This window comes from Amaranthus tricolor, chromosome 14 (genome assembly GCF_026212465.1).
Source record: "Amaranthus tricolor cultivar Red isolate AtriRed21 chromosome 14, ASM2621246v1, whole genome shotgun sequence".
NCBI lineage: Eukaryota > Viridiplantae > Streptophyta > Magnoliopsida > Caryophyllales > Amaranthaceae > Amaranthus > Amaranthus tricolor.
Genome location: NC_080060.1, coordinates 2,962,500 through 2,975,306, shown reverse-complemented (window position 1 = coordinate 2,975,306; position 12,807 = coordinate 2,962,500). Strand labels below are relative to the sequence as shown.

General features: G+C 29.5%; 1 protein-coding gene across 1 annotated transcript; it reads right to left on the bottom strand.

Annotated features, from left to right (window-relative positions):
• Positions 1-4,508: 4,508 nt before the first annotated feature.
• LOC130800281 (protein FAR1-RELATED SEQUENCE 5-like) lies at positions 4,509-8,199 on the bottom strand. The gene is made up of 4 exons (XM_057663737.1): positions 8,158-8,199; positions 7,980-8,060; positions 4,783-6,871; positions 4,509-4,557 (listed from the first exon to the last, which is right to left on the bottom strand). The coding sequence occupies exons 2-4, from the start codon at positions 8,026-8,028 to the stop codon at positions 4,509-4,511; spliced, it is 2,187 nt and encodes a 728-aa protein (XP_057519720.1). The 5' UTR covers positions 8,029-8,060; positions 8,158-8,199.
• Positions 8,200-12,807: the final 4,608 nt, after the last annotated feature.

Sequence of the window (12,807 nt, the reverse complement as noted above, 5' to 3'; positions counted from 1 at the left end):
CTGTTGATCTTCATTCTGCGATTTTCTCTTGTTCTGCGATTTTACATTTTCATTCGATTTTTAGGGTTTTGATTTTTATTCTCGACATTTTGGTTTTTATTCTGGTATTTGAGTATTATTCTGGTATTTGATTTTTTAGGGTTTTTCATTTGGTTTAATTATGTGATTTAAAATCTTTTATGATGATGACTTCAACTTCGATTATCACACTTTTTTTTAGTTGTCATGGCAAAAACAAGAGGTCGCAGTATTCCAGTTGATATTCCCTCCACTTCTAATTTACATTTGAATTCCAACACAAGAAAGAGAAGAGCTGAGGAAACTGACAATGTACAACAAAGGTCTGTAAGGTAATTTTATCGACTAGTATGTTGAATTCCAACATTGTAATTCCAACAAAGTATTCCAGGTCATCAACATTGTAATTATTCATAGTCATAGTATCCTTTATTGATAACATAGTATCTTTTTCTAAGAACATTGTATATTTTTTTTTGTTGTTGCAGATTGAGATCTACTTTTCAAACAAAAAGTAGACCTTCTCAATTGATCAAAATGATGAAGGGATTCACTGAGAAACATAAAATCTCAGTGAGAGAGATTGGTTTTGGTGGCCTTCTTAGTTTAAAGTTATGTAGAAATCCATCTGCAATGCTTGGTTGGCTTGTAGATCGTTTTGATCCCGGTAGTTGTATGTTTTCAATAGACTCTTTGAAGTGCTTTCCGATTTCTGAACATGATGTATATGATGTTTTTTGTCTACCTCTGAACCCAAACAATGATGTAGAATTAGTTTCAAGGTGTGCGAACAAGTATAATCCTGATTTTCCCTTGAAACAAGAATTTAGATCTTTTTTTGGTTTTGAAGATACAAATGCAGCAATTCCTTTAGAATTGCTTGAACGAATGATCCCTAAGATGATTGATGGTGGGGATGAGTTCAAGCAACTTTTTGTTTTGCATGCTATTTCTTCTTTCTTAGCCCCTACCCAAAACAGAACAATAGCCCTTAAGATTGTAAAGTCCATAGTAGATCCGAATAAGATTAGTACTTTTAATTGGTGTAAGTATGTTCTTGATCAGTTTTGTGACTCTGTTGTTAGATATCGTAAAGGAAAGTTGCAATTTTTTTCTGGTTGCATTGTTTTGTTGGAAATTATTTATTTTCATCGTTTGAAATTCAAGAATATCTCTTTGCCATCCTCTTTACCTCTTATCTCTCATTGGACTGATAAGGATGTGTCAAAAAGAATTAAGGAGGAAACATCTACTAATCATTTTGGCAGTGGTTTAATTTTGAGTACATATCCTGTGAGTGAAACAATGGTTTTTGAGTATGGTCAAGCTGTTGGGTTAAAGGTGAACAACGTTGATATTGGACAACCAAGTGTAAATGAAGAACCCTTCAGAGATCAAACAGTGCAAGACGATGATAAAATTGAGTTTCAGTTGCCGTTGAATGCAATGCGTAATTCTGATATACGCCGATTAGCTGAGGATGTAAGTATGATCTTACTTATTTATGTTGCCTTCAACATTATATTTTTTAATAATAACAAATATTTTTTTTGAAGACAGTAGCATTCACTTTTGCAACAAAGATTTTTCAAATTCCAAAACAGAACACAGTAGCTATACATAGTCATAGTAACTTTTAATCACAACATAGTATCTTTTTCTAAGAACATAGTAACATTCACTTTTGCAACAAATATTTTTCAAAATTTCAAAACAGAACACAGTAGCTTTTGGAAAATAATCATAACATAGTATTTTTTTTATAATGTCATAGTTACTTTCTTTTGAACAACATTTAACTTTATCTTTACTTATTTTTGTAGGAAATATGTGAGTTGCTGATGCTCATGAGGAGGGACACTCAAGTTGTCTCTGAGTTTTACATGGAGAAAATTAAATTGTTCTTAGAACAAAAACGTTCATTTTCTTCTCCTCCTGTCCCTTTTCCTGATGTTCCTTCTACCTCATCCACACCTTTTTCTGAAACCCAAGGTTTTTTTATGAATCCTACCGTGCTGAATACAATTGATGAAATAGTTGACACGGTTAAATGGGTTTCCTCTATTCCAAGGATGGTGAATGAGGTTTTTGTTGCTGATGAGGGTAATGTAGATGTTGTTAATGATGTACTGGATGAGGTTGAATTGGATCAAGTTGTTAATGATGTGGCAAATAATGTCACTGTTTTTGAAAGCCATGGTTATGAGAATGTATTGATACATGGCAGGGCAAAGTGTTCCATTCCTTTTAGAGGTGTGAATGACAAATTTACGTATGTTTCACATCTGATGAAATCAAACAAAAAATATATGAGAACACTTGGTTCGTTACTTCAAGAATCAGTTGACTATTGTTTTGTTTCTGATAAATGTTTCGGCAATAGGTGAGTCTTTTTTTTTGTTTTTCTTTTTTTGTGATTTTTGTTTTTTATTATACTTTATTTTATTCTTTTTATTTGACAGTGAATTGCTTGTGAATTTTGAGGACAATTTGAGAATTCAAAGGGAAGAGTTTTATAATCTAGGGGATCCCTCAAAGTGTACTCATGTTTCTGTTGTGGATTGTTGGTGTTTATTACTCAATGAAAATGAAAAGAACAAAGAATCTTCCAAAAAGTTCTTTTTTAATGCTAGTTCGTACGTTTTTTGTCATTTTTATTCTAAATAACTTTTCTTTTATTTTGAACTATTTTTAGTTATTTCATTGTTTATTTTTACAGCTTGCTTTGTTGGATTTTAATAATAGTGGTGGTTCTCAACAAATTGATTTAATTTATGATTCTTGGGTCAAATGGGTGGATTTCAACCAAGTTGATTTGTCTAAGTTTGATCTGGTAAGATATTTTTTTAATGATTGATTGATTTATATAGTCACTATTTTAGTTATTATAGCTACTAATAGGTAGTTAGTACTTGTGCAGACACTTTTTTTTAGATATATTTATTGATTCAGTGATATATAATATACAAATTGTTGTTCCGATACTGAAGGGCAGTCAGTACTTCTTACTTCTTTTGAATATGAAGTAAAGAATAGTGCAATGGATTGACAATGTGAACCATACTGCTATTTCAGAAGAAGAAATTAGAAAGCTAGGTGACACTATGGTATGTGTAGCATTTTATTATCCTGAAAAACCTTTTGCCTATGTTGCTATGATTATGAAATATTTATTAATAAATATTTAAATGAAACTTTTGTAGAAAGATTTGCTGTCAATAATTTTTGATGATAAGATGCAAGCTACTGATGTTATTCCATTATGGAAAATGGAACGAGTTCCCACTGATTGGAAAACAACTGCTAGGACTAACATTGAAAGTGATGTATTCATGATGATGAGCATGCTGTTTTTTGAGGGAACAGTTGATTTCCAGTGTCCAATATTGAATGCAGTTACGATTTTTCTTCTTAATATTATCTTTAAATGTATTTTTTTGAATGACATTCTAATTAAAAGATTCAAACTAAATGTATTTTCTTTTTATGTAGGCTCCATTGAGACATGTTGCAAGAGCTAAGATTGCTGGATCTTTGGTGTTATCTGATTTGAACAAACAAAGATCTAAAGTTTTAGAAGAGGTGTCCAATTTTAAGGATAAAAGACGCTCCATTGCCAAACAAGTTTCTATCAGAAGATTAAAGATTCGTTAATGTGAAGTACAACATGAAGTTGTGAAGTTTTTAGTTGTACAAACATTTGATGGAACATAGTAGATAATCTAATTACTGTAGTTACTAGATAATCTAATTACTAGATAATCTAATTACTGTAATAATGTGAAGTTTTTTCATGAATATTTGTATAGTATTGGTGTCAAAAATCCGGTTTTGTCTTGATTGGAGCAGATAAGGTATGCATTTGTACGGTCCTCGGTTCAATTCTGGTTTGGCCCATCTTTTTCCCTCACCCTCTCCTGCAATTTAAAAAAGTAAAAGAAAAAAAAAAACTGTTGGTGTCTAAGTTAATGGCAATCTGTGAATTTATGATCATATCAAGGGATAAGCTGATTAGTGTGTATGCTAGATTGATACTATATGAAAATAACGAGTTCGATTTTATCAATCCGATTTTGAATTTTCTGCAGATATTCATATCAAACCCATGTGATGTAAATATCAAGTGAGATAGTGATTAAGAAACCAAAACGGTTAACATCAGTTGTGTGGAATCATTTTGAAAGGGTGAAGAACGCTGATATATGTTATGCTGATATTTTTGCAACAAAGATTTTTCAGACTTACAAAAGTGAAGACAGTAGCTATACATAGTCATAGTAACTTTTAATCACAACATAGTATCTTTTTCTAAGAACATAGTATCATTCACTTTTGCAACAAAAGTTTTTTCAAATTTACAAAACAGAAGACAGTAGCTATACATAGTCATAGTAACTTTTAATAATAACATAGTATCTTTTCCTAAGAACATAGTAGCTATACAAAAGATTTTTCAAAATTACAAAACAAAAGACAGTAGCTTTCCATAGTCATCTTAATATAATCTCTTCATCTATCTGTTCTTCAGCATCAATTTTTCTGCATAACAAAAATTTTGCACTTTCATTTACATAATCAAATTATTAAATAAGGATACAATAAAATATAAGCAAATTATATATATTTTATACCTTAAGTGGGGTATCTTTTGTTGATGGGCAATTTCGACTATCATGATAATCAAATTTACCACAAGTTTTGCACTTTCTTTTGGGCTTCTTGCTTTGCTCAATAGTTTGTTCCTTTTCCCCAATTATTCTTTGCCTTTTTCCTTTGTTCTTTGATTGGATTGGGTTTTGTATTTCCATTGTCGAAGATGAACTTATGCCTACTAACAATTCGATTTGTTGTTCTTTAGTAATGTCCACCCTCACATCATCACTTTCCTCCAATTTTCTACTAATATCTTTTAGGTTTTGTAAAAGTGATTGTAAATCACTCTCACTCCGTTGAGCTAAACCTACACAATTGAATATTTCACACCAAACTTCCCCCAACAACTTCCCCACGTTGTTACACTTTTTGCTCTCTTCAATCAGATTCCCATGCAAATCAAAAATAGGCTTCTTTAATGCTAGCTTCGTCCAACGATCTAAAACATATTGCTTTGGTATTTGTGTTATTTGTCTTGCACTCATAACACAAATCGCATGGGAACATAATATTCCTATCCGTTTAAATAACTTGCAATCACAATCTACCTTCAACTCGTCAATCGAACTTCCCAGTATAAATTTCACCTTGTACATCTTACTTACCGTTGAGTCCAAAACAGTTATACTTTCCACACTTTCAATCTTTTCAATATTTTGAATATAAGTTTTGAAACAAGACTTATAAACTTCATTTTGAAAAAGAAAAAAAATTTTTCTAGTATAGACTTCACCGGCATGTTTTTCAATCGGCAATGGTGTTTTATATTGTGGGTTTGTGTGAAGTGATTCAGCATTGAGCTTATCTTGTTTGTACCTCTGTGCATCCATTGCACTTTCATAACTCATATAAAATTCAACAAGTGTCATGTGAGGGTTTGAAAAATGGTTGAAGAAACTATTAACACTTTCCGATCGGGATGTAGTTCTCAAAATCCCCCCCAATGGGATATCCCTAAAATATGCGGGTATCCATTGATCTCGTATACTAAATATACTAGTAAACCATTTATCTGTTTGAAGATTGTATTTGGTCATAATTCCCTCCCATTTTTCCTCAAATTCATTTTCTTCTTGATCAATATTCCACACACACCCATTTAATTCTTTCAAAAAATCTTCATTTTTGTTCATTTCCGGTCCAACTTTATCAGTCACTTTACTCATGATGTGCCACATGCAAAGTTTGTGTATTGTGTGTGGAAATACATTTTTAATCGCAATTTTCATTGCAGGGTCTTGATCAGTTATCAAATATGTTGGCATACAATCCCCCATACAATGTAAAAAAGTTCTAAATAACCACTCAAAAGATTCACTATCTTCCTTAGCTAATAAACCTATACCAAATGTAATACAAGACTTATGATGATCTACACCAGTAAAAGGGGCTAAAACCATGCTATACTTATTGGTGTTATAAGTACAATCAAAAGTAACCATTTCTCCAAATAAACAATAATTCTTTCTACTTATCGCATCGGCCCAAAATAAACGTGAAATGTGGTCCTCCTCATCTAAAGCATAATCAAAATAAAACCCCGTGTAAATATCTCTTTTTCTGATAAAATTCTCGATCAACATCTTCCCATCATCTCCTTTAATATATGTTTTCAAATCCCTATGGAAATTCTTAAAATCTTGCATTGTCACTCCCACATTCTCATAACCCCCGACATTTTCCTTAAACAATCTAAAGGATTTAACCGGTCCTATATTAACCCGTGCATTCTTAGATATGAAATTTTTGTGCAACAAAGTCATTTTCCTATTACCCAATAAAAATTGACGCGATGTAGGGCTAACTAGACAATGATTGTGCGCCTCTTCGAATTTTAAAACATGGTATGTTCTCTTCGCTATGTCATATTTCAAAATCAATCTAGCTTTACAACCAATTCTTTTGGTTGATCTCTTATAACGTGCAACAACATCTGCACTTTTCTTAGGTTTAGGTTTTATGATACCCTCCCTACTACAAACAAAATATTTTAAAAAAACAATACCCTTTTTTTTGTAGGTAGTAGATGAACGTATATCAAAACCGCAAATTTCAGCATATTTACCATAAAAATCTAAGGCTTTCTCTAAGTTTTCAAAAGCCATACCAACAAATGGCTTTTTATCAAACTCACAATGAGGAATCCACAGTGTTGAACCATTTGGGGTAACTTGTGTAATAGTTCTTGGAGTTTGAGTCCCTGTATAACAATCCAAAGTTTTTCTAAAATTAAAAAAAGAAGACAGTAGCTAAACATAGTCATAGTAAGCATTAATCATAACATAGTATCCTTTTCTAAGAACATAGTAGCATTCACTTTTGCAACAAAGTTTTTCCAAAATTAAAAAAAGAAGACAGTAGCTATACATTGTCATAGTAACTTTTAATCACAACATAGTATCTTTTTCTAAGAACATAGTAGCATTCACCTTGGCAACAAAGATTTTCAAACTTACAAAAGAGAAGACAGTAGCTATACATTGTCATAGTAACTTTCAATAACAACATAATATCTTTTTTTAAGAACATAGTAGCATTCACCTTGGCAACAAAGATTTTCAATATTACAAAAAAAAGACAGTAGCTATACATTGTCATAGTAACTTTTAATCACAACATAGTATCTTTTTCTAAGAAAATAGTAGCATTCACCTTGGCAACAAAGATTTTCAAACTTACAAAAGAGAAGACAGTAGCTATACATTGTCATAGTAACTTTCAATCACAACATAGTATCTTTTTTTAAGAACATAGTAGCATTCACCTTGGCAACAAAGATTTTCAATATTACAAAAAAAGACAGTAGCTATACATTGTCATAGTAACTTTTAATCACAACATAGTATCTTTTTCTAAGAACATAGTAGCATTCACCTTGGCAACAAAGATTTTTCAAACTTACAAAAGAGAAGACAGTAGCTATACATTGTCATAGTAACTTTTAATCACAACATAGTATCTTTTTCTAAGAACATAGTAGCATTCACCTTGGCAACAAAGATTTTCAAACTTACAAAAGAGAAGACAGTAGCTATACATTGTCATAGTAACTTTTAATCACAACATAGTATCTTTTTCTAAGAACATAGTAGCATTCACCTTGGCAACAAAGATTTTCAAACTTACAAAAGAGAAGACAGTAGCTATACATTGTCATAGTAACTTTCAATCACAACATAGTATCTTTTTTTAAGAACATAGTAGCATTCACCTTGGCAACAAAGATTTTCAATATTACAAAAAAAAGACAGTAAATATGCACAATCATAACTTAGTAATTTTTTTTTTGAAGAACATAATAACATTACCTTCTGAAAATTCTTTTTCATTGTTGGAAGTTTTTGGTGAATCTTCCATATTAAGCACTTTTTGTAAATCTCAATCTGAGTCTGTTAATCAAAATCAACAAAGAAAACGAAAATGAAAATCTAACACTGAGTTTTGAAGATACATAAATCCTAAAATGTAAATCTTCAATTAGCATACCTTAATTCAAGGGAAGAAGAAGATTCAAATCAAGATCTGAGTCTCTAAATCAAAATCAACAAAGAAAACGAAAATGTAAATCTGACTCTGAGTTTTGAAGATACTAAATTCGAAAACGAAAATGAAAAACTAAGAAATCAATCAAAACAAATCTGAATTTATAAAAGGTACACATAGGAAAACGAAAACAAGTGAAGATTTTTGGCAGACTAAGAAATCAAGAGAAGAGGAACATTTTCGCAGAAGAAAACGAAAACTAAGAAATGAATCAAAACAAATCGAAAAATAAAAACTATAAAATGGTAAATTTCTAATTTGCATACCTTAATTCAATAGAAGAGGAAGATTTCGCAGAAGAAATCGAAGGTTTTTCGAAGGTTTTGAAGGTTTTTCGAAGAGTATAGCTTGGAAGAGAAAGGCGCTTGTATTCTTCAAAAAAACCGAATTAGCATTTTTTTTTTCCTTGCCCTATTTTTTCCGGCTTGATATCCAGACCATTAGATCTTTGAGAAATCGACGGCTCAAACTCCTTCTCACCCTTCTCATTTTCATACCCCTTCTCATTTTTTATCGTTCAAGTTTATTTTATATATTGCGATTAATGTGTAAGTAAAAATATAATCAAGTGGAATCTTGTTTGAATCGTCTAATCGCATACTTTCATAATATCAACTTTTTATAATTTTTAGATTTGTATAATACAACATATAAATAAACAAAATCATGCATTGGAATACGTAAAAGTGAAATGTAGCAAGTATAATGGAACGAAAAAAGTACTACATTTAGTCGCCTATGAATTAGTCCCATACATAATGTTGTATCTCTAATCTAATCATAAAACTTTAATTTTTTTTGGAATATTTATAAAATTTAAAAAATAAATCTCTAAATTAATAATACTTCATATAGTACTCCTTTTGTTTTTATTTGTTCTTCCCATTTACTTTTTGCGCAGATCTTAATGTAAACTTAAAAATCAAATAATTTTAATTGTGAGTTTTTAAACATTCTAAAAAGTAGATATTTAGAAAATATATATTAAGACAAATATATCAAGATCCCATATAAATATTTTTTTCATATAAATCGATGAGAAGAATATATGAAAAGAGGGAGTATATGAATCGTTGCAAGTTTTAAATTTCATTAACTTTTCAAATTTTTGATACAACAAAATTGAATAATACTGCTTAATAAATAGAAAAATATATATTAAAAATAAAATATAATTAAAATTAAATTTATATTAAGATAAATTAAATAAAATTTAATTTTATTAAAATATAATTAAAAATGATAGAATAAATAATGTGAGTGTCTTTAAGAGAAAAAACCAAAAGAAGTCTTTTTTCTTGTCTCTCAGTCTAAGATTAGTAGTACCATCTAAAATTATTTGTTTAGTGAGTTAATGCTGTGAGTGAGTGATTCATTAATTCCATGATTCCTGTGTTTTGTTATAAACAATCAAACCCAATAAAGCAGCAAATTAAAGCATGACATCCAAGTCCCAACAATATTCTAATTAAAGCATGCATATACAGTCACATACAGCCTTTTCATCTTATTATACTAATAATATATAATTCCTCCCTTCTTTTTTTACTTGGATCTAAATACATTTTTGCATATTTCAATATTTTTGTTGCATCCTTTATATTTAAAATTATATATAACTACAAATTTAAAAAATTTAATATTATAAAATATGCAATGATATGAATAAAATAAGATCTTACATAACTATAATTTTCTCGTATAATAACTGAAATATGTAAAATATCAAAAATTAATTTGGTTGCAAGGAAGAAAAATAGAGAAAGTATTAAACTACTCAAAAACTTAATAAGTTTTCAATGTTGCAAGTGCATCATAGACTATCCAGTTACCCCCTTAATTACTACATAGTTGTTGGCTGTAAGTAGTGTTTTTGTTGGTTTTTAAGCAGATTAAATACAGTAATTTAAGAAAATATTTGATACATTAGGTATTGAATGCCGGGTGTTTATCTGAAAAAAATGAGCTAAATATTAGAGTATATAACATATCCTGGAGTCTCAACCATCAGCTTAAGTTTTTGATTGAATTGATTCCTTGACACTAAAAACCAAAAAACCAACAGGCTGATAAAATTAGAATTTTCATTTTGGCTTAGTTACCAAATAGATAAATCAAAAATCAATTAAAAAATTATTTACCAAAAACCCTACAGGTAAGTGATTTGTTTTCCAAAAGGATCTCAATACCACAAAGAAAATGCCCTCAAGTCATATCGACTCAAAACTAGCCACAGGAGACCCTTACTTTTGTAGAACTTAAGAACCTTGCGTAATTAATCTCTTCAAAACCTTGCAAAATTGCACTTTTTGTAGAACTCTAAAACTTTTTTTTATATACTATATAGATTATCGAATTTTAATGGTTGTTACTTGTTATGTAGACTAATTAGCCTTAATTAGCGTTTTCTTAAAACTTTTATATACTATATTTTGTATTATCCTACTATTGATACTACTTGTTTTTATCCTACTATTGATAAGTAGTAGTATATAAGAAGTTTGATATTTATACTTTCTCCCTCTACATTTTATCCTACTAATTAGCCTTAATTAGCCTTAATTAGAATATACTTTTTTCTTACATTTGATATTTATATATATATTGAACTATGCACATTTTATGTGACTGTATATATTGAACTATGCACATATAATGAATATACTTATATTGAACTATGCACATTTGATGAATATACTTTCTCCCTCTACATTTTATGCAATTTAACATGTTAGTTTGATATTTATATATTGAACTATGCACATATAAAAATTATAAGAAGTTAATAATATAAAATTATACGATTAGACGATTCAAACAAGATCCCACTTGACTATATTTTTTCTTACACATAAGCCAAAATATATAAAATAAGCTTAAAAGATGAATAGTGTCTATAACTGTAATATAACAAGTATTTCAGAACGGAGGAAGTATTATTTATCCAATTCCATAAGTTAATTTTCCTCCTATATAATATAGATGAAAAAAATAATTTTGTTTCATTTTCTAAATTTTGATCTTAATCTAATTCAATTGATAAACATGTCAAATCAAATCGACCTATTTAATGAATTGGGTCAAAAGTTTCAATCAAAACCCACTTATTCAAATTAAATTCAGATTAAATTAACAGGTCAAATTAACATTTGTTACGCCTACTTAGATTAAATCATGTGTTTCAAGTCAGTTTAAAATCGAATCTTGTGTCCACATTGATTTTACATAATTCTAAATTCATTATGAAGTTGAGTCAAGTCGGATTTTACAGTAAGATCGAATAAATATCGAATTATCAAATCTGTCTATTTAGAAGACCTCCACATAGATATGATAGATAATTAGGGCACATAGTTTGGAACAAGGGGATTCTCATCCTTAATAAAATTAATTTATCATAAGAAAAGGTAGACCCCACAAAAAAGCAACCTCTTGATAATTATTTCCATGATAATTCCTCCTTGCAATACCCAAGGAGAATGTGTGAGAGTTAGAAAGAGAGAGAAATCATGATAATGATGATGGTGAGATAACATAATGAAAGCTTGGAATTTTCTCCTTAGCCTCCTTCAATAAGTGGGGAAGAGTGTTCTTCAATGAAATTAAAAAAGAAAAAAATAATAGTACAACCTAAATACATACACTTTCATATGATGATGATGATGAATATAAGGCTCCTCCATAACAAAAGAAAATTATCATCATCATTATACATAATGATGTTCTCCTCATACTCATCATATTCCTATGTGTCCTACTCTCTGACTCTTCTTCATCATTATACTCTCACTTATTCTCTTCTTCATCATCATTTCTTCCACCATTTTCTTATCTTTTTCTTCTTATTTCAACCCTTAACTTCTCTTAATATCATCTACATACCATCATCATCATCATCAACATAATGATGGTTTTTCTTGATATATGAAGCAACACAAGAACAAGAACAAGAACAAGAAGTTGAAGTAGAAAAAAAGAAAGAAGTTAAAAAAAGAAAAGGGTTTATTTCTTTCCAGAAAGTTCTTTTTCTTTATTTCTTTCTCTCATTCTTGAGTTGCTTATTACGGGGAATCTAGCATCCTGGTCCGATCGATTATCTTGCCCTAGCTTCTGTTTGATTTTTTTGTGTTTTTATTATTATTAAGGTATGTTGTGTGGGTTTTAATCAGTTGTATGCTTTGTGCTTTTGTATTAATTTGAAAGAGATAATCATTATTAAGTTTTTTGATTGATAATAAATTTAATATTTTCTTTCGATATACAATAACCCATGTTTGATTCATATCAATATGATTATTTATTTATAAATAGAGCGAGGCTATTTTCCAATATAAATAGATAAACAAATAAAGACTATATTAATTGATCTAAAAACTTTTATAGTTTTTGTTAGAAATAATAATTAGTCCTTTTATTTTTTCGTTTTAGAATAAATTTCATATATTGTAATCCATATGTATCATTTATGTGCATGAAGTTTGAGATCATCCATAGGTGACATGGTGTTCTCATCAATCAACTTCCTAAGCATAAGAGTATTACTAATTAAGAAACCCTAATTCCTAGAGTGAATAAACTTATAAATTAATTAAG

What these genes read in the sequence shown, in the direction of transcription:
- LOC130800281 (XM_057663737.1), bottom strand. Translation starts at nt 8,028, where the DNA reads ATGGAAGATTCACCAAAAACTTCCAACAATGAAAAAGAATTTTCAGAA. An exon ending in TGAAAAAGAATTTTCAGAAG is followed by an intron (nt 6,872 to 7,979) that starts GTAATGTTATTA and finishes ATTGTTATACAG; the next exon opens with GGACTCAAACTCCAAGAACT. An exon ending in TCAAAGAACAAAGGAAAAAG is followed by an intron (nt 4,558 to 4,782) that starts GCAAAGAATAAT and finishes TTTGTTATGCAG; the next exon opens with AAAAATTGATGCTGAAGAAC.